Source organism: Balaenoptera borealis (assembly GCF_965194805.1).
Source record: "Balaenoptera borealis genome assembly, chromosome: 7".
Taxonomy (NCBI): domain Eukaryota; kingdom Metazoa; phylum Chordata; class Mammalia; order Artiodactyla; family Balaenopteridae; genus Balaenoptera; species Balaenoptera borealis.
This window is the reverse complement of record NC_138864.1, coordinates 92,763,990-92,790,536: the sequence shown is the minus strand read 5'-3', so window position 1 is coordinate 92,790,536 and position 26,547 is coordinate 92,763,990. Positions and strand designations below refer to the sequence as shown.

The 26,547-nt window shown below is 36.9% G+C and overlaps 1 protein-coding gene across 10 annotated transcripts in view; it reads right to left on the bottom strand.

Moving 5' to 3' along the window:
* ZNF277 (zinc finger protein 277) overlaps positions 1–26,547 on the bottom strand; it is a 165,357-nt gene that overhangs the window by 120,500 nt on the left and 18,310 nt on the right. For 8 of the 10 annotated variants that reach the window (XR_014246918.1, XR_014246919.1, XR_014246920.1 and 5 more), the window contains exon 2: positions 1,069–1,123. The exons of the other annotated variants lie outside the window; for them this stretch is intronic. Coding sequence is in view for 2 of the 8 variants with exons in the window: in XM_082400093.1 (XP_082256219.1) it covers positions 1,069–1,123 (55 nt within the window). In the remaining 6 variants the exon portion in view is untranslated. The remainder of the gene's footprint in view (positions 1–1,068; positions 1,124–26,547) is intronic. 10 annotated transcript variants of the gene reach the window in all.

The window sequence follows — 26,547 nt, the reverse complement described above, 5'->3', positions numbered from 1 at the left end:
TTCCTTACTGTAATATGAAAGCACTGCAGAATCTAAAATATTGGCTGGGGCCTCCCTTTCCATGCTACAATTCCTACTTTCAAAACTACTTAACAGTGAAATGTGATTAAGTTTCGTTTCTCAGGCAGCTTTTCTGGCTATCGATTACTTGTTTCTGGTTTACACATGATACCTTCTTATCTTAATCCATTCCATAAAGAGGAATTAGTAGTGTCTACTTTAATAATGCAGTAGTAACAATAATGTGAAAGCAATAGCTGTTTGAAATATAAGTTCATGACATTTCAGAGGGAAATATATCCTAGGAAGAAAAGGAAATGGATAAAAATAAATCCTTCCTTATTAATATGATAAATGATTATTTGTAAATTTAAATCAGATTAAGATTTCTACTGTTAAAAATGTACTTTAAGAAGACCTAAAGAGACATTTCTCCAGGAAGACATACAGATGGCCAACAGGCACATGAAAAAATGCTCAACATCGCTAATTACTAGAGAAATGCAAATCAAAACTACAATGAGGTATCACCTCACTCTGGTCAGAATGGCCATCATTAAAAAGTCTACAAACAATAAATGCTGGAGAGGGTGTGGAGAAAAAGGAACCCTCCTACACTGCTGGTGGGAATGTAACCTGGTGCAGCCACTATGGAGAACAGTATGGAGGTTCCTTAAAAAAATAAAATTAGAGTTACCATATTAAAAAAAAAAAGTACTTTAAAACATACATGGTTAAGTATATTCATTTCTTCAGAAATATTTTCTCTAACTCTAAAGTTTATTGGCAATGAGATTTAGAATCCAAAAGGAGTTGGAATGAAAGATAAAAAACCATACTCTGTGTTATTACTTTATTCTCTCACATCACTGATATTTCACATCTTCTACTGCTCCTACTCTACACTATCAAAGATACTTCAGAGTACTTAAATGTAAAACTACTACAAGTTTTTATTTGATAGGAATGCTGGGACTCCAACTGGAATTCAAGGCTTGGTATATATATATTTCATTCTAAGTAACAGAATAAATCGGAACTAAGTCCTCAACATTATCTCCCACCTACCAGTAGAAGGCAGTAGTAGGCAGGAGGCAGACATCAGGAATTTGGGAATATAAATCTGGAAATAAACAAAAAAGGTAATAAAATTTTCACCTCAGTTAATGGAAAATTTAATTAACCAGGATAACCTATTTGAAACATAGGATCATCTCCTGGTGATCCTGACCAGGATCTCAGGAGATCCTGAGTTTTTGGCAGGAATGGAGAAACAAAGCAAACTGATGAACACTCTTATTTACTGAAATCTATGGGGGAAAAGATGGAAAGGAAGGAAGGGTAAATTCTGACTCATAAACACCTGATTGGTTACTGGCCTACCTTATGCTTTCTAAATAAGTAGTGCCCAGTGGAGATTTCACAGTGCATCCACAGAGGCTGGGTTTAACCTAATTTAATTGATTTGATTTGACAGGCAATTACTTTGGAATTAGTATTCTAGGCAATATTTTAATGAAATGGGCTGGCAACTAGAAAATTGTAAATTACCTATCTGATATTTCCCTATTAAGTATAATTAGTGTTTTTGATAGAATCATAAATTTTCTGAGTTGTGGGACTAACATATCTCTATTTAAAAAATTAAATAGCTATGTCATCTTTTAATTTTAATGTTTGATGTCTTAATTCATCAATATGAATAATTTGTTAGTACAATAAATAGTTTTGTTAAGAATAATTATTTTTAGGCACAGAAAAGCACATTAATAGGAACTTTTCAAAAGTACCACATAACCACTGATTTAAATTCTTGTTTTAGAACAGTTTAATTCCTCACACTTATATACATATATATGTATGTATATATCAGATATCAATTAGCTCCTTGAAAAAAATTAGTTTTTGTCTTTCACTGAATGAAAAGTGTTGTCTTGTTAACAACTCTACAAACCCATTTCTCTCTTTGACTTATGTCTCAAACATAATAATTTAGAATAAAATCAAGCAGTAGTTTCAAATCAGTATCTATGCTGAACGGATTTTTCAGGTGGAGAAAAGTCACTGAATACGTTCTCTGCTCTTCTGACAAGCAATTTTGCTATCTAAGCACTAAATATCATGGCAAATTATAAAACTAAGAAAATTTGCTAATTCTTTGGGTGATATGTTAAAGTTAACAATTACTAATTTATTCTAACTTCTTTAGAAGAAAATCTATTATTAATACAGTGAACCTTGGCTATGACAGTATTTACTAGATTATCCAGCACTGGTTAAGTCAGCTGAGATTCCATCTGACGAATTTTAATTGTTGAAATAGTAAAAGACCTCTTTATAACAGCCTTCTCAGCAATAAAGCAGCTCTGTAATAGCAAGGCTCTAAAGGATTTGAGGATGAAAATAATAACAGATTACTTCTCAGCCCTGATATTGAAATAGAACCTTTCTGAAAGTTAGGCGAAGTCTTGGCTGATATTCATTGTATCACTCTGTTTTATAAAAATATTTCCCTAGAAACTAATTTTTCCTTCCAGCCCACTTTCAGGCAAAAGGCTGTGCTAGATACTAGGGAGCAAATAAAGAAGAATAAGAACGACCCTGCCCTCAAGGAACCCACATCTTTTCCACCAGGGAGGCTGGTCATGTTCACAGATACATCTCACATGACCTAGAATGTAAGAAGCACCAGAGGAGAGAAAAGAACAAAGCACAATGGTAAGGTAGCCTATATCCAGCAAGTGAAATACTGAAGCACTGGATGCACTTCCTTAGTTCCAGTTACATGCCAGACTGCTTGGGTAGTTGTTTGGTCTTACTTTGAGGTATTTAACAAATCCTTTTTCTTCAAGTTATCTGGAGCTGCTGCTTTTATAAAGACAGTTGTGAGTAGTCTTTTAAAGCTTCTGCAAAACACTTGTGATCCAATCATTTTTCAGGACATTTAAAAAAATATAATTCTCAAAAAAAAAAAATATATATATATAAAATTCTCAATTTACTTGTCTACCGACAACCTCTCCCATTATCTTCAGTGAGTTTAGTATAAATCCCATCTCCATGATGTAAAATAACCTTCTCTAAATGTGACTGCATCACAAAAATCACTTGACTTCCAATACAAAGGAAGAAGAAATAAAAAGTTGCTGGACAATAAAACATACAACAGATTTTAATCCTAGAATTTCAGATGTAGTACTAATTTCCCATGGTTTACCTCATAATTACAAAAATTAATCCAAAAAGTGATATATATCTTGTATCCCTAAAAGAATGGGTGGAAGTTAGTTAACATAAGATAGTACATGTTGCAAATTACTCATGCAACAGCAAACACAGAATTTTGTCAGCAGTTCATCTGACTAGCACTGGCTTCACTGGATGTCCAAATGCAACTTTACTAAAAATGATACTTGATGAATATCTTTAGTTATTTTTATTTTCAGGAAGTGATTCTCAAATCTGATAGTACATATAAATCAACTAGGGAGCTTTGGAAACATGATGTTTTTCACACAGTGATTCTAATGTAATCATTCTGTGGTGACTGGTACATGTTTTATGTGAATCCACAAACTACTGTTCTAAGGAAAATCTGTTATGATCAATTCTATGACTTCATAATTTAGTGTAAGAGTAAAAAAGATAGACATTTTATGGGGGAAGATTTAAAAATGGTTTCTGGTTTTGGGAAGAACAACATCTTTGCTACAGGTTTTAGAAGGGATATTTTGTGATAGATAAAATTATATTTTGTAGAAAATAAGCTGACTAAAAAGAGAAAGCACTTTATTTATGAAAGATAATCAAATTAAAGTCATTGATACAATATGTTTCTTTACTGTAAATCTGCTCATACACATTTGATAAACTGAAGAATAACGTCAGCATAACACAGAAGTTGTATTAGTTCACGTGTATTTTTTTGCAGCAAAATAGTGATTTGAAGCAATCACGGCATGGTTTCTCATTATTTAAAGAAAGCCTAAGCAATATACAACAATCTTTAACAAAACTCCTGAAAATCTAGTTAAGTTCTTCCTTACAGCAAGTAGGGACTTCAAGAACTGCTACTCTTTCCATTATGTTAAGCTATTCAAGGAAGCTGATGATACAGATGAACAAGGTGCAATGGCATTTCTCCCCGTGTTTAAATAACACCTGACTGACAGAGTGTCTTTTCAACAAATGGTCGGAACAAATGGACATTCACAGGCCCCTCCCCACAAAAAAAAAAAAAAAAATCAATCTGGGCACAGAACTTACACTCTTCACAAAAATTAACTCAAAATGGATCACAGACCTAATCGTAAAACACAAAACTGTAAAACTCTTAGACAACAATGCCAACTAAAAAATGTCACTGGCCATCCAGCTCCACAAGGATTGAGTCATTAGCCACTGCAGTTGCTGATCTTCAACACGTCCTGAAAGGAGTTCAGGGTGGAGATCAGGAATGAGGCTCTCTGTGCTCTAGGAAAACTGGCAAAACAGGCCTTCAGATAGTGAGATATTTTCAGAAGAAACTTTTTTATGAACCTGGATTCTTGCATCTTCCCATACTTAGAAAAGCACTAAAACCATGAACTAAGATATCTGCTCCTCGTGACTACCAGCAACCTTCTACCAAGAGGTGTGCTTTGTTGCATAGACCACCTTTGCCAAAATCACAAATATACTGATCTCCCTGCTTCCCTCTTTGGAACAGTTTCTCAGAGCTATCTGAGAGGCTGTCTCCAGGGCTACAGTCCTTAGTAAGAAACTGAATAAACCAGACTCACAGCTTTTATGTTGTGCATTTTTAAGTCAATAATAACATAGGAGAAAACCTTGATGACCTTGAGCATAATGATGCCTTTTTAGATACAACATCAAAGACAGGATCCCTGAAAGAAATAACTGATAAGGTGAACTTCATTAAAATTAAAAACTTCCACTCTGAAAAAGACAGTATCAAGAAAATTAGAAGCCAAGCCACAGAATGGGAGAAAAGATTTGCAAAAGACACACCTGATAAAGGACTGTTATCCACAATATACCAAAAAACTCTTAAAACTCAACAATAAGATAACAAACAACCTGATTAAAAAATGGGCTGAAGATCTTTATTATTTTTTAACTGAAGTATAGTTGATTTACAATATTATATGGGGCTGAAGATATTAACAGACATCTCATCAAAGAAGATATACAGAAGGCAAATAAGCATATGAAAAGATGCTCCACATCATATGCTATCAGGGAAATGCAAATTAAAACGAGATCCCACTATACAGCTATTGGAATGGCCAAAATCCAGAACACTGAACACACCAAATGCTGGTGAGGATGTGGAGCAATAGGAACTCTCATTCGTTGCTGGTGGGAACACTAAATGGTACAGTCACTTTGGAAGACTGTGTGGCAGCTTCTTACAAAACTAAATATACTCTTACCATACAATCCAGCAGTCGTACTCCTTGGTATTTACCCAAAGGAGCTGAAAACTGATGTCCACACAAAAACCTGCACACAGATGTTTACAGCAGCTTTAATCATAATTGTCAAAACTTGGAAGCAACCAAGATGTCCTGCAGTAGGCGAATGGATAAATCAATTTTGGTACATCCAGACAATGGAATATTATTCAGCACTAAAAAGAAATAGCTATCAAGACACAAAAACACATGGAACAATCTTAAATGCATATTACTAAGTGAAAGGAGCCAATCTAAAAAGGCTGCATATCTTAAATGTATATTACTAAGTGCAAGAAGCCAATCTAAAAAGGCTGCATACTGTATGATTCTAACTATATGCCGTTCTGGAAAAGGCAAACCTATGGAGACCATAAAAAGATCAGTGGTAGCTGGGATGGGGGTGGGAACAGATGATTATGCAGAGCACAGAGGATTTTTAGAGCAGTGAAAATACTCTGTAGGATATTATAATAATGGATATATGCCATTATACATTTGTCCAAACCCTTAGAATGTACAACACCAAGGGGGAACCCTAAAGTAAACAATGGACTTTGGGTGATTATGATGGGTCAATGTAGGTTCATCCTTGGTAAAAACTGTACCATTCTGGTGAATAACGCTGATAATGGGAAAGGCTATTCATGTATGGGGGTAAGGAGTATATGGGAAACCTCTGTACCTCTGCGATTTTGTTGTAAATCTAAAACTGCTCTAAAAAAATAAAGTCTTAAAAACAAAACAAAACACCTGATTGACAGAAGTCTACACAGTGAGTTGGGTATTTAATTTTGATAAAACTGGTCTTCATTAGGAGTAAATGTCTCCAAGGAACTACAGTTTGAAGGAGGCAGCATGAATTCCAGAGTTCAATGATGCAAAGAATTAACTGGACTGTAAATCCAGTGGAGACTTAACCATGCTGCTCTTTTTATTAGGATTGCTCTGGTTTACAAAGTTCTATTGGTTTTGAGCGATCTATCCCTAACCCAATCCCCCACCCCCTGCCACGCACAAGACCTGTTATTTGTGTCGCGTACTTTTGTAGAATGCAGTTTTTCAGGAATGCATAAGGTTACTGGAGTAGAAGCACCTCTGTTATTTGTATATAACAAAGTATTTTTAGGGCTGAATACACCGGGACAGACGAGGGCATCTACTGATAACATAGCTCAGCTTTTAGACTTAAAAACCCTTAATAAAAGAACGTGGGACTAGGGAATCACGGTACTCCACATATTGAAAAAGTGCTTCTGGTATAGCATATCACAGCTTACAGCGAGTGAGGACCTAGAATCAAAACTCCACTTCAGGGATGAGAAAACTATAACCTAGAAGTTTTTTTCTACTTCGCATCTTGCCTCCCTAGTAAAGTGTTACAACAAGCCTTCTTGTATGGGCCAATGCTCATTATGCCAAATAACTGGCCATCTTAACAGTTTCTGCATCACGTTACAGCCAAGTCAACAAGGAGGCTTTGTCCTTCCCCAATGCAGTTCCAGTTTTATTCTGCAAAACAATGAGAAAATAGCACTTGTTTTATCAAAACATGCTTAATAACCAATTTTACTGGAATGGATTTATCCCCCAAAATCCAGATATAAAATTGCCATTCTGAGAGAGAAAAATACTAAATAGAGGAAGATAATAAGTATCACTCAAGAGTGCCAGTCTGTAAGATTCAGGGTATTGACTCATGGAATAAAAAATCACTGATATCAAAGAGGTGCAGAGTCTTAACAGTGAAGAAACCTCTCAAGAAATCTAGATTAAAACAAAATGCTTAAATGACTGTGTATTTGAAGTTATTAAGTGGCAATCAATGAAACCTCACCAGATGTTTATATAAACCACCTAAAATAGATACACAAAATTATCTTCAAAAAATTGACAGCAATTCAAAATAAGCAAGCCAAGGAAAGAGTATATGTACTGACAAAACAGCAGCAACCCATTCATAGTTTTGGTATGTTTTACTTTGATCTGAAGATACGTAATTCCACAAAATCCACTTTGGATTTTAATTTTGGACGTGCCAAAAAAAAAAGGGAAGTTCAGAAGCAATGATCTATAAATTATTCTTTGTACTTCTTGTGTTATAAATTCATTCCAAATTTTGAGTGTTCACCAAATGATCCTATGTGGGATAAAGTTCTGTACAAAAAGAACAGAAAAGACAGAAAAGCAACACGGTGTAAATCCTTAAGGAACATATAGATAAATTCACCTTCAAGTCGAATTGTCATAAGGTACTTTTGACTTTCCAGAAATGACACTCAAAACCATTCAGAATCATCTGGATGGGTCTTACACTGGTCTAGAGTTAACAAAACTATAGCTTTCCCCATGAAAGGAGAGGGTGGGTTCCAGTTGCTTGAGAATTTCAATCATCTGAGGGAGTATCCAGGGAAATCTTGGGGAAGGTCTCTGATAGGGAAGCTGCCACCACTGTTATTTTGAAAGTGCAGTGGGCTCAGATTCCCTCTGTGGAATTAGGAGATGTCAACAGTAGAGAACACCCTGTCTTCCTCTATGCTTCCTGGGTCTGATGACTCAAACCTCCTAGTCCTCTTCCAGTCAGCAGATATTCCCTAGCAATTAGAAGTGCACTAACAAAAAAGAATGGAAAAAAAGGCAAGGGAAAAAAAAAATGAAGGGGACTTTTGGAATCAGACAAGAGATTAAAAAAACAAAAACAAAAAAACCCCAAAACAGCCAACAAAGCTAGTCAAATGTTAGCAATTCTTAAAAGGGCTGTTCATCGCCCTTGCTCTCTTCTGCCCATTCCCCAGCCTCTTCTCATTCTCAGCTCTGACTCTGTAAAGCTGTAAAGCACTTAAGAAATAAGATTTTTTGAACAGAATGTATTTAAAGTTAAAACACAATAGGGAAATATTTGACTGATAACATCAATAAAGATAAGATCAGCATCAAAAGACATTAGGTTTCCCAAATCCTAGCACTCCACTGAACGTTGGTTATTGATCATGCATGATAGCTACTAAATAAAATATAAAACACAAAATAAGTTATTTGGGCTGTATAAAATAAGCTAATGGGACAGTAATTCTATTCAACATACCCAATATACTTAAATGTAAGAGGATATAGCAGTGGTCAAAGGAATCTATTACAGAGCAGAAAGGTGCTTCACTCTGAATCTCACTGCCAGCTGTCATTTCTGCTGTGCTCCAAACATGTAATTTACAGTGGGGGGAAGGGATATTGTTATAATAATTTGGGAAGCTTCATAAACCACTCATCCAGATGAAAGCCACTGGGTTGAACAAACTCTTACTTAAAAAAGAATAAAGAGTAGAAAGTTTATTAATATTAAAGAGATGAGTCCTACATTCATTAAAAGATATACTTTTTTTGTTGCACTAAGGGATTATTAAGAAACTTCAAGGATGAGCTCTTTAAATCTAACGTACGTGTGACACCAAGAGCTCCATAAGAGAAGCCCTACAACTACAAATAGCCAAGGGATATTTTACAAAACAAATTACTGGCACTGCTAGTTTCTGGTAAGCAATTGTTTTAGGAGTACAGTAAAACTTTAGAGTTTTCAGTGAGGTTTTCAGTATTCAACAAACCTAAATCTTATAATTATTTTCAAAAGTTTGTTATGATACGCTGGTGAGGTCTTCAAATATCTTACTGGAAATTGCCGAAGTTATTGCAACTCTTACCCAATGTCCAAGAAAAGTTTCTTGGCCTGTGATTTTATAGCCAGTGATAACCCTGGACCATTGTTAGTGATCCACTGGCCAGACAGTAACTATACAGTCATCTTAAGAATTAAACTAATAAGTGTAGAAATGTTGGTAATAGGCAGAGTTCTCTCTGTAGTTCGATGGCAATACTACACTCAGCTCTGTCTGCCTTTACCATTTAAAGGCTAACAGGGCAGCCTCCAGCAGCTTCCTTCTGCACCCTTCCCTCTCCCAGCACTGACCTTTCTTTCCTACGGAGAAGCATCCAGTACTGTTCTGAGACTTTCACTTTTTCTTCTTATTCAAAATGTAAGAAAGTGCTCTCAGTTATTTTCTGTACTTCTTGGTTGACTGGTGTAATACTTCATTAAAACTCTCACTAAAATAGTTTAAATCGTACAGATTTCTAAAACAAAATTTTCAGACAACAAAAATGAGTACACTGTAGAACTTTTAAGCAAAACAAAGGGGAAAGGCACCCATAATCCCACGATTCAGAAATTAGCACAATTAACATTATGATGATTTTTCTTCATATATATCTCCACACATTTTTAATTAAAAATCCCCAAAATACTTTCCTGATATATGTTTTTTTCCCTCCACTTAATATGCCATAAGGAACTTTCCACACCACCAAATATCCTTCTATAAAATTACTTAAAATAACCAGAGTATTCTAACAATGGAATATAACAATTTATTTAACCAATTGTACACATTTCTTGCTATTATAAACAAAATTGCAGTGAATATACCCTTAGCTAAATCTCTGCTCTTTTTAAAATAATAATTTTCTTAGGATTAATTAGAAGTAGAATTTCTAGGTCAAAGGGTACCAATATTTTAATGTGGATCATTTATATCTTTAGTTATGGAAGTGGTTAAAGAAAGTCTGGTCACAGGACTTCCCTGGTGGCACAGTGGTTAAGAATCCGCCTGCCAATGCAGGGGACAAGGGTTCGACCCCTGGTCCGGAAGGATCCCACATGCCGTGGAGCAACTAAGCCCATGAGCCACAACTACTGAGCCTGTGTGCCACAACTACTGAAGCCTGTGCGCCTGGAGCCCGCGCTCCTAAATAAATAAACAAACAAACAAATAAATAAATAAAATTGATTCTTTAAAAAAAAAAAAAGTCTGGTCATTAGCAATTAGGAGGTGAGATTAGCAGGGGTAACCAGATATCATAATTGCTGACTTTGAACATGAACTTGATTTCTTTTATTCTGATATGAAGAGAGTCAGAAAAGATGGTCAACAATCTCTCTAGCTATAGGAGCTCCTTATTTCCTTTCTAGGGAAGCATAACCTAGGTAGGGCCATATTATAAGTGTGACCTATTCCCGGTTACGGATGCAGCCTTTGCTCAAAAGTTTCTCTCAACTAGAGTCAGGCTAGGGTCCAGAGGAAGCACTCTGCATTTTAAAGTCAGGGTTGCTGTGGTTCCTTTTTTTTTTTTTTTTTTAATCTTACTAAATAATTTACTTAAAAGTTTCTTTCTGCCCTTGTCCCATTCTCTCAAGCCTGAAGACATTTCTGCAACACTTTTATTGACTGTTAGGCACTAACCAAGAGCAATTATCCCTATCAACTGACCTAGAGTTATTACAAATAATTACTTAACACAAGCTAAATTATTGAGTTTGAGTGGCTGGTATAAACAATCTCGCGTTTGTGACCAGTGGTACGTGGGCCTAGAGGACCAATGACGCATCAACGCCTTGAGCAGTAGTCCTCGAAGTGTGGCCCCTGGGCCAGCAGCATCAGCATCACCTGGAAACTTGTGAGAAACGCAAATCACTGGGCCCCAGACCAGGACCTACTAAACCAGAAACTCTGGGGGTGGGGCCCAGAAATTTGTGTTTTAACAAGCAACCTGTTTTAACAGGTGATGCAATTTAAGAACCAAAGGCCTAGTGACCTGACACCGCAAAATCTTCTAGTGAAACGCTTATGTTGTTTCAGAGGATTCCTTACGGTGCAAGAGAGACAGATATTAAAAAAAAAAAAAAAAACTGGACTGGAGAGGAAAGTGGGGAGAACTTGCTATATCATAACAATGTTTGGATTTGATAATTCAGTTTTCCTTTAAGAGTAGTTAGGACCAGAATCATCGAGTGCCAGATCTAATTAATCAAATTTGGGGCATTGGGCCCAGAGCAGGATCCCAGGTGTGCTTCTGTATACTAATGTTCAAAAGCTACTGCCCAGCCTGCACTGTTGCCTAGAAAGGGCCACTGTGGCCTCTAGGAACTGGCGCTTTTTGTCTAATCCACTTCAACCTTCACCCTCAATCTCCAAGATACATTTTATGTTTTCTATCATAAAGGGCTATTTTTATTGGTACTACCCAATGTCCTACAACTGAAACCCATGCTTCTAGATGTAAAGATTCTCACAGAAAACTATCTTTTGGAACAGAGGTAGTTTTGAAGAGCAGGGCCTGAGCCTTCATGGAATCTGAGAATCTAAGAAATTGTATATAAAAATATGTATATGCACACAAACATCACTCAGGGGAAGAGTTCACAGCTTCTACCAGGTTCTCAAAGAGATCTGTGATTCTCATAAAAGCTTAAAAACCAAACCAAACCCACAAAAAGCTCACTGGCCTAGAAAGCAAATGATATCTATTTAAAAGTGAAATAAACACTGCATAAAATGCTGACACTGTAGAGCCGTGTATTAAGCACACATAAAAGTGAAAATGATGTAAGCCAGAATTCAAAGCCACCACTTAGAGTTACATTTCATTGAAGTTTTTTCTGTGTGATGTACACTGTGCAAGTTAATAAACTTTCTTTTGTTAAAAAAAAAAAAAAAAAAAAAAAAAAAAGTGAAAATGGTGACTTCCCTGGTTGCGCAGTGGTTACGACTCCACGCTCCCAATACAGGGGGTCTGGGTTCGATCCCTGGTCAGGGTATGAGATCCCACATGCATGCCGCAACCAAGAGTTTGCATGCCACAACTAAGGAGCTGGAGAGCCGCAACTAAGGAGCCCATGTGCTGCAACTAAGGAGTTGGCAAGCCACAACTAAGGAGCCTGCCTGCTGCAACTAAGACCCAGCACAACTAAATAAATAAATAAAAATAAATATTAAAAAAAAAAAAAAAAAAAAGTGAAAATGAACAGTATGTATCATATAACGTTGGGGAATGAGGCCAATGTGAGGTGCTATACTGACCCAATATGATGATCGAATGCTCTAAAGGCTTTACAGTCTACCCTCATTAAGGCCAGACTGATGAAGATGATGGCTTGTTTTTCGGTTTTTAAAAATTTTATTTATTTATTTAATTTATTTATTTTGGCTGTGTTGGGTCTTCGTTGCTGGGTGTGGGCTTTCTCTAGTTGCGGCAAGCGGGGGCTACTCTTCATTGCAGTGAGCGGGCTTCTTGTTGTGGTGGCTTCTCTTGCTGCAGAGCATGGGCTCTAGGGGCGTGGGCTTCAGTAGTTGCAGCATGCGGGCTCAGCAGTTGTGGCTCACGGGCTCTAGAGCACAGGCTCAGTAGTTGTGGCGCACGGGCTCAGTTGCTCCGCGGCATGTGTACCTTCCCGGACCAGGGATCGAACCCGTGTTCCCTGCACTGGCAGGTGGATTCTCAACCACTGCGCCACCAGGGAAGCCCCGATGATGGATTGTTTTTATTAGGCATTATGCTAGGACGTTTATACAGAATCTCTGATTTAATTATCAAAAAAAGTTCTATGAGGAAGGCAGTTTTGTTATTGTTAAGTAGTAGGAGAATCACAGTTTTAAACTTATTCCAGTGGGTCAGTGACAACTCAATCCATTACCATACTTCTGAAAGTCAGTTAACTGGCAACGGCTTCATTCAGCGACTATACTGCTATAGCTAAAGGTCTACCAATCCCCACACAATACTGCTTCTGAGAGTCCAACGAACGGTCTCTGATCCCTATGATTCCCAAAACCCAAAACAAGATCAGCCGTCTGCTTTGTCAGAAAGACTATGCCTTTTAAGTACAGGTCTCCACTGTCCAGCAACAGTAAATCAGGCTTTTTGATTCAGAGATTGAGCAATGACCTCCTCGACCAAAGGGTTCCACAGAGGACTGGAATGCAGGCAGTCTGATTCCAGAGTCTAACCTTGGAGTCATTATACTCTCCCTGAGCAAATATCCTAATATCTGGATTATGATGGGGAGACCTTGATGCCCCCACCCTTTCATGACCATAGAAATGTTGTTATTTAAATGCGGTGTATAGTAACTTATTATTGCTCCTTTCTAATTTTATTACTATTTAATGGACACCGTGAATGGCAGAGTCCCCATGAAGTTAGGCAGTATTATTCATCAACATTTACAACCAAAAGTATCCATATTTTCAATTGAAACAAATCTAAAACAAAATAGCCTCTTAAATACTAAGCTTTGACGAGTATCTAAATACGATTAACAGCATACTTTTGTACTAATAAGACAAAATGTATTTTAAAAAATATATAATCCTCTATATCATTTATAAAACATTCTGAGAGATAATCCCATGGAACAAATGTTTTATGTCATTAAATTACCTTTATTAATATAATTCACTTATTAGGCTTTTAACATATTAATTGAGAAAATAAATCACATGCAGTAATTTTTTCGTAAATAAAAAGTATTTAAGGCAAATAGACCAAAAAAAAACAACTCTTAAAAAAATTGAAACTAAAAATATTATTTACAATGGGAACTTTAAGTCCAAAGTTCTCTTTGTAAGACAATACTCCCTGCATTGTTCTCCCCTTGGCTTTCTTTCTGAGCTTTAATATAGGCTGAATATTCCTGGCCAGGAGCTTGACAATTTTAAGATCCATAAATTTGGGCAAGCAGTCTATACACATGGCTCAATAATAATATTTTTAAATTTAATTGCTTTTAAAAATGTCTCAATAATTTGGAAGACAGAACATGAAGGGAGATGAAATCTATTGAGGCCACAAAACTAGAAGGGCAGATTGTAGGAAGGAGGAGAGCTATGCAGGCAGGCTGAGAGCAGTGTAGAGAACTCACTGTAGAGAAATATAAAGTAATGAGTTAGGGAACACCAAATTCTACAGAAAATGAATACACCCTTGGTACTCATATGCTACAAGACACTGAACAGAAGAATAAATGTTTAGTAGAGGGTAAGACTTTAAACTTTTAGCACAGCACTTAAAAAACTAGATTTTTTTAAATGTTTATTGTCTTGGTATAAGTCAAAAGATGTTACTTAAAAATGAAGCAACTTTATTTAGAACAAAGGGTAGTTCAGGTCACCTTGCTTTAAAAAAGTCTTCTATTACAGAATATTCAAGTAAAAACAAGCAGAATGACACAAAAGCTTTGACTAGAGGCTTTGATATTCAAGAGGATTAAACAAATGAGCACTGGTGTCTTTTGATGGAGAGCAGATTATGAAGAAACTCCTAAAAACACAATTCTAAAGGGACCATGAAGGTTAAAGAATATAAGGATTCGGGGCAAAATGTTACATGTGGTAAAATTCAGACAAGAAGCACAAAAATAAATTAGGGGAGAGGTTAAAAATCTCTAAAAAATGAGATTTTGTTTCCACCTTCGATACAAGTTATTCTTTTCTCCCAGAAAAAGCAAGAAATAAGGACCCAAATGAAGTAGAGTTGACCCTTGAACAAGGCAGGGATTGGGGCGGCCTCCTCGCAGCTGAAAATCAGCCTAGAACTTTACAGCAGGCCCTCCTTACCTGTGGTTCCACAGCAACCTCAGCAACTGCACATCATGTAGTACTGCAGTATTTACAGAAAAAAAATCCAGGTAAAAGTAGACTCTCACTGCTCAGATCGCTGTTGTTCAAGGGTTAACTATAATCACCTTTCTCAATCTGAAAAATCAAAAACACAGCCACAAAGTAGACAGAGCTAGGCATATAAAATGTCATTCATTAGCTCTTTATGGGATTTAGCAAATGTATTTTGCATCCTCTCATTTTTTTTTTATAGGCAGAAAACCTAATTGTTGGCCGTTAGGTAAAACAGACTTTACAAATTGTGAAATGAGACACAGTTGGTCTCCAGGTACATTATTACTAGTTTTGAAGGCAAATAAATGTCAAAGCTGAACATTCATTCCAATCACCCAAGCACCTGGTTGAAGCTAACAACACCAGACAGCCTACAGTATTGAACATAGGGCAAGCCCAGAAGGGAATTCAAAGACGCTAGTGCAGCGCCCAGAAAGATACTCGAAATTCATGAAGCTACTTAATGCCTCAAGTTTTTATGGTGGTTGGAATCTTCTCCAAGCTGCCTGAGCAAACTTGTAAGTAGGAGAACCACTGAGACAAGTTCTACTTAGAGACTATTAAGTATTAGGGCTTATGGTAGCCTATCATTACAAGGTCTAATCTCTATGTCTCACACACATTTCTGTGGTTGTATATGAATGATATTAACAATCCTACCAAATCCTTGAAAGAACTGTTAAAACTACAAGAAAAATATTGCAAAGTTGTAAGAAGTGAACCTCAGATGAAAAAAAAGCAATCACTCTATGCTGTAACTTCATTGCAGAAGTTGGGATGGTACAGAAACCAGAGTAGGTACAACTTTATGTTCCATCACCTTTGCTCTCTGCCTGGCCTACCTGCCTGATTTCATTCTCTTCTTGCCCTAGTTTTAGAAAACTGTTGCATTCCTTACACTCTGAAATGTAATGTGAAAATCAAAATTTAACTGGTACCTAAGGTTGATCACTTCCCAGAAATAACTACCCTATAAAAGCAAGACTGGGGGGATTACTAAAGAATACCTATTGATGTTAATTTAATGATAGAAAAAAATAAAATGACCTAATATCCAACAATAAGAGAATGATTAAATGAATTATAGAAATTAAACAAGTCATTAAAAATGTGTTTTGAGAGATTTAGTGGCATGCGGAAATACTCAGGAAAAAACTGTATAAATCCATATTTATACTATGATCCCTATTTTTAAAAAAATACATATTTTTAAACAAAAGGAACTACCAAAGAAAAGAACAAAAAAAGCTGAGCTGGAAGGGTGAAAGGAATTACTATTGTCTTCTTCCTCCTCTTTAGCTACTCTGCAAGTCTTTATACCCCTACCTCAGGAAGTGTGCCCAGGATGGATGAATTTACCCATTTGGTAATTTTTTTAAGACAGTTTTTTCCTAATGTATCTGTAATTTGCTTTGTATCTGAGTATTGCTTAATTCACGTCATCTACTGACTTGGTATCTGGGACACTGCATAGAATCCTTTCATTTCTTTTCTAGGAAGGGCATGCTAGAGGCTGAAAGTCCAAAGTGAGGACTGCTAAATTTGTCTGAGCTGTTACTTTTGTGCATGCACTAACACATTTAAAAGCTTCCCTGACAATTTCTCTAATAAAAGCCCTGAACATTAAAATCTCTCCTAAAACTTTGCCTTTTTCTTTTTCTCTTTTTTAAAGTAAAAGTCCCTTTGTATACTGCAAGCAAAACCATGAAAAGCAAACAATTAAAAAAACTCACTAGATAGTGTCTCTGGAATTACAGTTCTGAAGTAACTTTTTTATTGGTTAATTAATTTACAAGATGCATCCCCTATCAAAGTACTGACAGAAAAAAAAAAAACCCAACACTTCGGGATGCATCTATGGCTTAGTTTCCTTTATATAGATTTGAGGGTCAGGATACTCTTTACTCCTAGACTCGACTCTTGTGCCAGTTAAGAGTTAGGTGAGTGTTTTTAGAAGGAAACTGATTTCCCTTCTGATACTTGGAATACAATGGTAACAAAACTCCATCAGTTAGCCTTTTATAATACATGATAGAGTAACAAATCTTGATTTAGTTTAATTTATGCAAAAATATAAAAATTCATTGTATTTTATTATATTTGGGGACAATTAAACAAAACCAGAACATCTGCTGGCATGTTAAATGTCTTTCTAATTAAATCTAGAGTTGAATGAATCGATTCATTAGCAACAAGCCTGGTTTATTATCTCATTAATACAGATGGTTAATATCACAAAGGGAAGAATAGGAGAATCTCAAAAAGTACAAAAGAAATTGCACAGTGACGTGGGCATCAGGGAGAATACTAGTTGAAGCAAAGTGCTCAGAACTTAGCTTTTCAAAGATTAAAATAAAAATCAATGTGCTGACATGGAAAGGACATTTACAAAGATATGTTGTTGTTGTTTTTTTTAAAAGGTCATAAAGGCAAGTTGGTAGCATGGGGATAAATACGTAGATAAAAACATTCATTTGGACTATAGAAAGAATTATTATTTTTGTGCCAAAATAATAATACACTGTAAAAACATTTTTAGAAGTTTATATATAAAGGCTAAATAAGAAGGCTTCCCCACAGAAAGCCAGATTTTAAAAACAAAAAAACAAACAAAAAAAACCTATTCCTATTTGAAGGTATGCCCAGCTTGGCATACAGCCATCACTTAATAACAATTAAAATTTTAATTATTTACATTAATTATTAATAAATTGGGAAAATAAATATTTCACCCATACGCCACTTATTTGGCAAACTTAAATTCAAAACAGTAGACGGTACTAGGAATAGGATTGCCAGATAAAATACAGCATGCCCAGTTAAATTTGAATTTCAGATATACAACGAATACTGTTTTAGTATAAGTATGTCCCAAATACTGTATGGTATTGCATAGTATAAACATATCCTGTGCAATATTGGGGGTATATACTAAAAACGTTATTAGCTGCTTATCTGAAATGCAAATATAATTGGTCCTCAATCTTTATTTTCGTTTGCTTAATCTGGTAATTCTAACAAGGAAGGAAGAAAACAAGGCTTCTGTGTATTCAAATTAGATGCTAAAACTCATGCAGTTTACTCACAGGGAGCTCAGACTCTGAGTCTATACACTGGCAACCCTCATGCCAAATCTACCCCTCTGATATATTTTACTTGATATGTACAGTACTTTAATTTCAATTAGCTACCATCATTAAAACTGAAAAAGTACACATTAAAAAAATTTCCAGACTCTGATAACACTGGGAGTCCATTTCCACATGTCAATAATCCAGATCTGGATGGCTGCTTCCTCAGGCAGGGTAGGTAGGTATGTTCCCATTTGCCATGATCCTCACCACCCCCTATTATTCCAAAATCAAGCTGAAAGTAGCAGTAATTCAAAGTGGTTGTTTTCCATCCCACTTCCATCACTTCTGTTACCTGGCAGTCCCTTGAATTTCACTGAGTTTGTGGCCTGGGTTCTGCTATATATATTCATTTTATATCCAGTCCTCTCCACCAAAGATCTGAAGCCACAAATTATGATATGGAGAGAAGATGAAATTCTGCTAAAGTCTATTTCTCCCACTAGTTTTTTTTTTTTTTAATAAATTTATTTATTTATTAATTTATTTAATTTTTGGCTGCATTGGGTCTTTGTTGCTGCACGTGGGCTTCCTCTAGTTGTGGCGAGCGGGGGCTACTCTTCGTTGCGGTGTGTGGGCTTCTCATTGCAGTGGCTTCTCTTGTTGCGGAGGATGGGCTCTAGGCCCGTGGGCTTCAGTAGTTGCAGCACACGGGCTCAGTAGTTGTGGCTTGCAGGCTCTAGAGCGCAGGCTCAGTAGTTGTGGCACACAGGCTTAGTTGCTCCACGGCATATGGGATCTTCCCGGACCAGGGCTCGAACCTGTGTCTCCTGCATTGGCAGGCGGATTCTTAACCACTGTGCCACCAGGGAAGTCCCTCTCCCACTAGTTTTAAAATTTGAAGAAGGCAGGAAGTTTGTCCGCTTTATACGTTCTTCTGGTTCTAGCCCCCCAGCCCAGCGTGCAGCATACAGTAGATGCTAAGTGAATGTTTGTTTGATTAATAAATGAATGATCATCAAAGAGGGAGAAGAATAACTATGGCAACAAAAACCAAAACAAGTAAAGCTATTTAGGAATATTTGAGTGGAATCAGTAAGTACAAATATGTGTGTTTATTCTGCTGATAGTCATCAAGACATGATGTTTGCAGTCAGTTATGTATAGCCCTTTGAAAAACTACTCAATGTAATAATCTTCAGAAACCTGGTAAGCTACTTAAACAAAACATCATATTTTTTTCTGAGATGCTGCCAGATAAATTAAAGGGCATTATAAACCATTACCCATGGAAAGACTCTAGAATTTCTTTTTATCTCTCAATTCCAACCACATTCCCCTAGTACTCTGAATTTTGGAATAGCATGGAAATGCAAAGAGAGGAAAGAACAGAAGAGGTTTTCTATAAGGTTTGAACAATTCGGTCCAAGAATTATATTAATTAAATACCTCAAACAAGCACAGAAACAGCCTATTCCAACATCCCATCTTCAGATTTTACTAATGGACTTCCCTGGAGATTTTCTTAAATGGCTAACATACCCTTCCCCAAGGGCAGAGATATACTTTTCCATCTTTCCATATCCCTGGTATATAGTAACTTTAAAGGATTTTTGTTATATCTGCATATAAGACACTTAGGAGATAAATTTTGGGGCAGTGAAACAGCTGAAGTTACAGTAGCTGAGAGAAATGGGAAAAAAAAATTTCAAATCAGATTTCAGAAAATCTATAATTTGTTTGCCATGCCTATAATACATAAAAATCTCTTAAACATTCATTTAAAAAATATTTATTGAAAATCTACAGTGTGCTAGGTACCAAGAGAAGAGAAAGGATTAGAGATGAAGATATGGATCCAGCTACTAAAGCACAGTTAGAGACACAAACAATTACAATACATGGCATTTGTTATAATGGTAAGTACAAGGTATAAGGGAAATCCAGGGTATAGAGAGGACCTAAGTCTGCCAGTCAAAGGTGAAGAAGTTCATTATTTGAACTAAGACTTTAAGGGCAAATAATGAGTAAATGAGAGGAGCAAACCTAGCTGGAGAGAGCAGGGTGCCCCCAGTCACTTCAAGGAGTAATACGGCAGAAAGGCAGAGACAGTATATTCAGGGAACTATGAATATTACTAATATTCAGGGATCTGGCCCCAATATGGAAGCAATATTACAGTCTTGGTGAGATACAGAGAGGATCTGAAATAGGGCAGTGGTGATCAAGAGGTAGGAGCAAATGTCAGGTGCTGATAAGAATCACTCTGCTTGTATTGTTTGCTTGGACTCTCTGGATTCCTGACCAGGGGTATCTTACTTATCTTGGTTTCTGAACCCCATCTGGTTCTTTTTTTATAATGCCTGACAGCCTGGCTTTCAGATTGGACCTGACCACCAACAAGTACAACTTCCTTAGGTTCTGTTCCAACATCCTGGTATACAGATGGTTCAGCTTTGTGATAACCAGCAGTTTAAAATAACTTTCAGAGTGCCTCTCTCCAGCTCAAATTTCTGCCTTGATATCCATGTTTTGGGGCCTACCTGCCACTTAAAACTTTAGATAACAAAATAAACTTGTCCTTTTTTGTAATTTTCTACTACATCTGATTCCTATTTTTTGTTCTCTAAATCATGGCCTAAAAAAGATTCTTGCTTTTACTGCCTGCTTTTGGTGTGTTTCTGCACGTAAAGGATGAATTACTTACTACAAGCAGAAGAGGCACTATTTAAAATACAGCTGACCCTGGAACAACATGGGTTTGACCTGCGCAGGTCCACTTACACTCGGATTTTTTTCAATAGTAAATACTATAGTACTACACGATCTGAGGTTGGTTGAATCTGCGGATGTGGAACTGTGAATATGGTTATACTTGAATTTCCAGCGTGTGGAGGGTCAGAGCCCCAACCATGGTGTTGTTCAAGGGTCAACTGTACTCCTTTCTAAAAGGCGAATACTTGTCAGCATCCATACATTAAACATAAGAAACAGAAAAAAACACATGCTTTTATAGTCTGAGCCATTACGTATTACCATAGACTTACTGGCAATTACTTGGCCTTTCTAATGCTTGTTAATAATGGATAAATAAGGATCAGGAGACATTTTCAGTAGCTCAAATCAATTACACTCTCCACTGCCATATTTTATCTTAACACAAATTGACATTTAGCTAATGTTTCACAGTATAAATAAATCTAGGTGATATAAAAAACAGTAAAATAATTTCTAATCGTGTTAGCAGAATCCATCAAACTGGATGTGATGTTGTTGCCCACTACAGTTCTATCCTCTACACCAGTGGTACTCAAACTTCAGTGTGCATCCAAATCACCTGGAGGACTTGTTAAAACAGAGCACTGGGCTCCATCCTGAGTAGCTGATTCAGAAGGTCTGGGGTGTGGCACATGAATCTGCATTTCTAACAAATGCCCAGATGCTGCTGCTGCTGCTGCGGAATCACGTTTTGAGAACCACTTTCATACGGTACACCAACATGGGGCATGAATGAAGGGGAGGAAGTGGTATTCTAATCGTGGTTTATCACCTTCGAAAAATCTTCTCTAAATTAGAGGCTCCAATTCTAGCCAGAGAGTTTGGGAAGTTAAGCCTCCATCATGGGAAAGATCCCAAAATATCGATTTCTTTTAAGCAAAGAAAATAAAGCAACTGTGTTTCATGGCTGTTTTAACAGAGATGCTCTGTGGGAGAGCTTAAGATGTTGCAGTTTCATTAGCATTATCCAGTGTTGCTATGGGGACCAACTGGAGAGGAATCATCAGTACACAAGAAAATGAAAAGAGGGAATTGATGAATTAAAAAAAAAAAAAAAAGAACATTTCTGAGAAAATAAAAGTCAAGTCATATCGCTAATTTTCTGGCACTTATGTAACTTAAGGTATAAATTCTCCTTTAATAAGGAGATCTATAAAGATCCACATATAAATCTTTCCAAATTCAGAAGATGCATAATCCCTTTGCAATTCAGGGAGGGAAATAAAAACAAAATCTTTTTAAAAAAAAAGGAAAAGGAAAGTGGCATCATGGGGTTTATTAGGCATCAGTTAGGCATGATGACCCTGAAGCCAGGGGCTATGTGGAAAGGATGTGCATTTTGCTCAACTGGGTTCAGCTTTGCACAGAATGAGAGATAGAAGGCTCAGGCAGGTACAACACACAGCTCTGGGGATTGAGAAAGGGGGAAGGATAGGTAGATCGCCTCCTCTCAGTTTCTCAGATAATGAAACTGAGAAGAGCCAGAGAGGAAGGAATAACTTGAGAATAAGAATCAATTCTCTTTCTAAACCATCTTGCACCTGTTACCAGTCTTCCTTCTTCAAGTCTGCTTTCATCACATCAGTTCCTAAGATTAAAACCCCAGTGTCTCCCTATTTTCTGTCTCAACAAATCTCAACTTTTCTGCCTCCTTTTCTGGCTTGAGCTAATGTCTACCTACCTTCCTTACCCAACTTTTTTCTCACTATCCCTATGACTTTTTTTTACACCAACTCAGGGAGGAATTCCTACTTGGGATTTTCCTCTCTTGTTCAGACCCAGAGTGGATTTTCCCTTCTGTCAACTTACCCCATGTTTATGTGCTAAATTTAATGATTCTTAACTGTGATCCCAGATGCCTTAGATTCCAAGGAGTCTCATCAGGGATGAAGGGACAACCGGAGCAGACGGCTCCCTCGGCTTCCCCTCACCCTCTCGAACAAAAGAAGCCCAATTTTCATAGGTTTTATATATTGGGATTTTGTGTAAGATAATTTGGAAAGCAGGTCCATTGCTCAAAGAAAAAGTTTGAGAAATACTGCTCTCTAATATACCAAACCATTTGTCACTCAATAAAATATTGTTACTGGCATTTTTGTTTTATGTGTATATGTTTTGTCTCATAAATTATACTGGAAGCTCCTTAAAATAAGCTGATCTTTCTTTTCCCCATTGTGCTCAGCTCAGCAATGAGTAAAATGCTGTTTTGTTGACCGACTCATTTAAAAATTCATCTTGTAAATGATCTGGTAAAATTCATACTGAGGTGACCTCTACTGAGGTGAGTGACACAATGTATTGCCCCCCTGCGATGAATATTTCACATTTTTAAAAACAGTGCTTCACAGGGGGTGGTGTGTAACGCAAAGCAATGGATTGATAAAGATACGATTTTTTAATAGCAGCAAACAAGAAAGATTTTTGAGGAATGGAGGTTTTTCCATGTCTCTCCAATCAGGCCATCTAAATTAGCAGTCTGTGGTAGTGGATCAGTTTCAGGACATATAGTTAACTTACCAATCCTATTCATGCCTTTTGGGTTTACATAACTTTTTGTACATTGATGCACAAATATATGAACTGCTACATTTTGCTAAACTACATGCATTACCAAGACCCATTATTTATGTTTTTCTTAGCTCATTAAGAAATATACAGCTAATAAAACATTCACTTTGGTTATTTCCTTTGGATTACAACTACATTTGAGATGCAAGAGGTTAGCTTATTGCAATTAAGGAAAAGAAAGACAAGGCTGCCAAGTGGAATACTGAACAGAGAATAAAGTGCCTTTGTCACCATGGGGCCCTGCTGTTCTTTAAGCATTTCCTTAAAAGGGTGAGTGAATAGAGCAGGACAGCATGGTAATATTGTTCCTGCATCCAGTACAGGAGTAGAGCTGTAGTTTTCTTGAGTCACTGAGAGAAAACAAAACAAAACAAAACAAAACAAAACAAAAAAAACAAGAACAAAACTCTTTTCTGGCAAAAGGGTACATTATACATATATGCCCATACTGTCTCCAGGAGAAAACCAATTTTGCCTGATTCCTGAAGTCTGTCAAGGTAGAAGAGCAAACCTAGAATCTGGGGACCTTCAATGTTCTCTGCCAGTGATAGCCTTGGACCTCAGACAAAACATTTAATCCTTCCCTGCTTCTGTTGCCTTACCTGAAAAGTAGTGACGAGGCACACTCCTCAAATGTGTTTAGGCCATTGTATTCAAGTGCAGTGCCAATATGAATAAGATCCTGACCATGAGATCCAGTAAGACACTAAAGATATTCAGCATTTCAGGCTTTGTAAAGTCGGAGAGTGAGTGCACAGAGAAACAAACGAACTAAAGAGTATTTCCGAAGCACCTAAATAGAGTGTCTCAGGAACTGGGCTAGTTACTGGGGATACAACAATGAAAGAAACATTGATTTTGTCCTTGACAAAGTTCCAGAGCGGAAAGCAGGCCTGTAACCAGGCAAAGCCCAAGGTGGTCTAATGAGTGGTGTCTTGTGAAGGGAGGTGACAGGCAGGTATCTTTGACAAGGAATGCTCATGGAGGAGGTGAATATGATTTTGAAGTCTTCAAAGAGGAGAAGCCTCCAAGAGGAGGTTTATTTGAAGTCTACGTTGCTAGGCATTCAACATCAAATTTGAGGTATGATAAATCTTGGTTCTTTGTTGTATAAATATAATAAAGAATTTAGCGGTTTGATTTTCTTCTAAAATCAAAGAACTAAAATTTGAAACAGAAAATGTGGAGAAACTTCCATGGAGACTGGCATTTTTGTTTGCTAAAATTGGGTGAAGTCTAAAATTCTACTATAGACATCCTTCTAAACCATAGGCGAACTATGATGCATAAACAATCAAGGTCCACTAATTTTCTTTTCTTCTTTTTTTTTTACTTTTTATTTTATATTGGAGTATAGCCGATTAACAATGTTGTGATAGTTTCAGGGGCACAGCAAAGCGACTCAGCCACACATACACATGTATCCATTCTCTCCCGGACTCCCCTCCCGTCTAGGCTGCCGCATAACACTGAGCAGAGTTCCCGGTGCTATGCAGGAGAAGGGCCACTAATTTTCTAATGACACTTGCCCTCAATCTCCTTCCATGGTGGTAACTGCTTATCAGAGAAAGAAGGTGAGTGTCTCAGTTTTGGATGCTATGGGCACTGACTATTATAAGATGTCCAAAGTTATGGGTTGAATCGTGTCCTCCCAAAAAGATACATTTAAGTCCTAATCCCTACTGTACCTCAGAATATGACCTTATTTGGAAACAGCGTCTTTACAGAATTAAGTTAAAATGAGTTCATTTGAGGTCATAATCCAACATCACTGGTATCCTTATAAAAAGGGGAAATCTGGACACAGAGAAAGCCACACACACACAGGGAGGATACAATCTGAGGTTGATGGCATAGATCAGGATGATGCACTTATAAGCCAAGAAATGCCAAAGACTGCCAGCAAACCAGCAGAACCTAGGAGCGGTAGGAAACAGATTCTCCCTCACAACCCTCAGAAGGAACCAACTCTGCTGACACCTTGATTTCATACTATCAGCCTCCAGAACTTTTGAGACAATAAACTTCTCTTGTTTAAGCTACCCAGTCTGTGAACTGTGTTATGGCAGCCATAGGAAACTAATAAACCCACATTCACGGACCTGAGTTTCTCCCTTGTAATGGCGTGAAAAGGACATCAGAACAGGATCTAAGAGGTTGCAACCACATAGAGCCCAAGTTCCTCTTCACTTCCTTCCCTCTGCCTGTTCTTCCTTCTTCCGCTTTCAACCTGTGTGAGAACCCCAGGAAGAGAGAAGGGTGGTTGGAGCTTCAGCTAGCATTCTCTCATCTTCACCCAGCTGTACTGGCCCTCAGAGCCCACGGATCCCAAAGCAATGTATGGGTTAACTGCTGTCAGTGGCTTGGGGTGGAGGTGAAGGAACAACTGAAAAGAGGAAATGAGGACTTGAAGAACCATGAGCCAAAATAACTGGGAGAAGAGTAGTTACTAAGTCATCAGAAAGCCAGGAAGAGGAGTAAGTTTCTGAATGGAAAGTTAGTTAAGAAGAGCATGTATGAGAAAAAAAAATTATTTTGGACATTATAAACAGAAATAATTGTTCAAAAGACATATAATTTGACCTCTTCCTTGCCAGTAACCAGGTATTCAAAGTGAAATAAAATAGTGCTTCTTTTCCTAGGTTAGCAATGTGTACAACACATTTCATTTTTGAAAATTGTTCGTAATTGCCTTTTGAAATGTTTTTCTAATCACACAAATAACTGCATATTATTAGGCTTTAAACTACTAAATTATAAAAATTATGTTTAATGCATGTATCAAGATTATAATAGAAAATGTAGATTAATGTTTTAAGAAGCTTATCAACTAATCACATGACCATAAATTCTAATCTAGATACATTAATACAATTAGGCAACTAAGTGATTTCACAAAGATAGGTATCATCAGGTATCTTATCAGAAAGATATAATAAAGAAAACTATATACATATATATATTTAAAAACCATCTGGTTAAAGAAAATGTATCCTTTTTTACTCTGTGTATCTTCTCTGTATATAAAAATTCACGTCTAGTAATTTTTCTGTTTTAATTCTAAGGAAGTTGAAGTCACTGGTACCCAGAATGTCAAAGGGTCCAACTTGATGAAGAGAAGTATATAATGATCTAAAATTACAACAGAAACACTACTTCAAACCTCAATAGGTT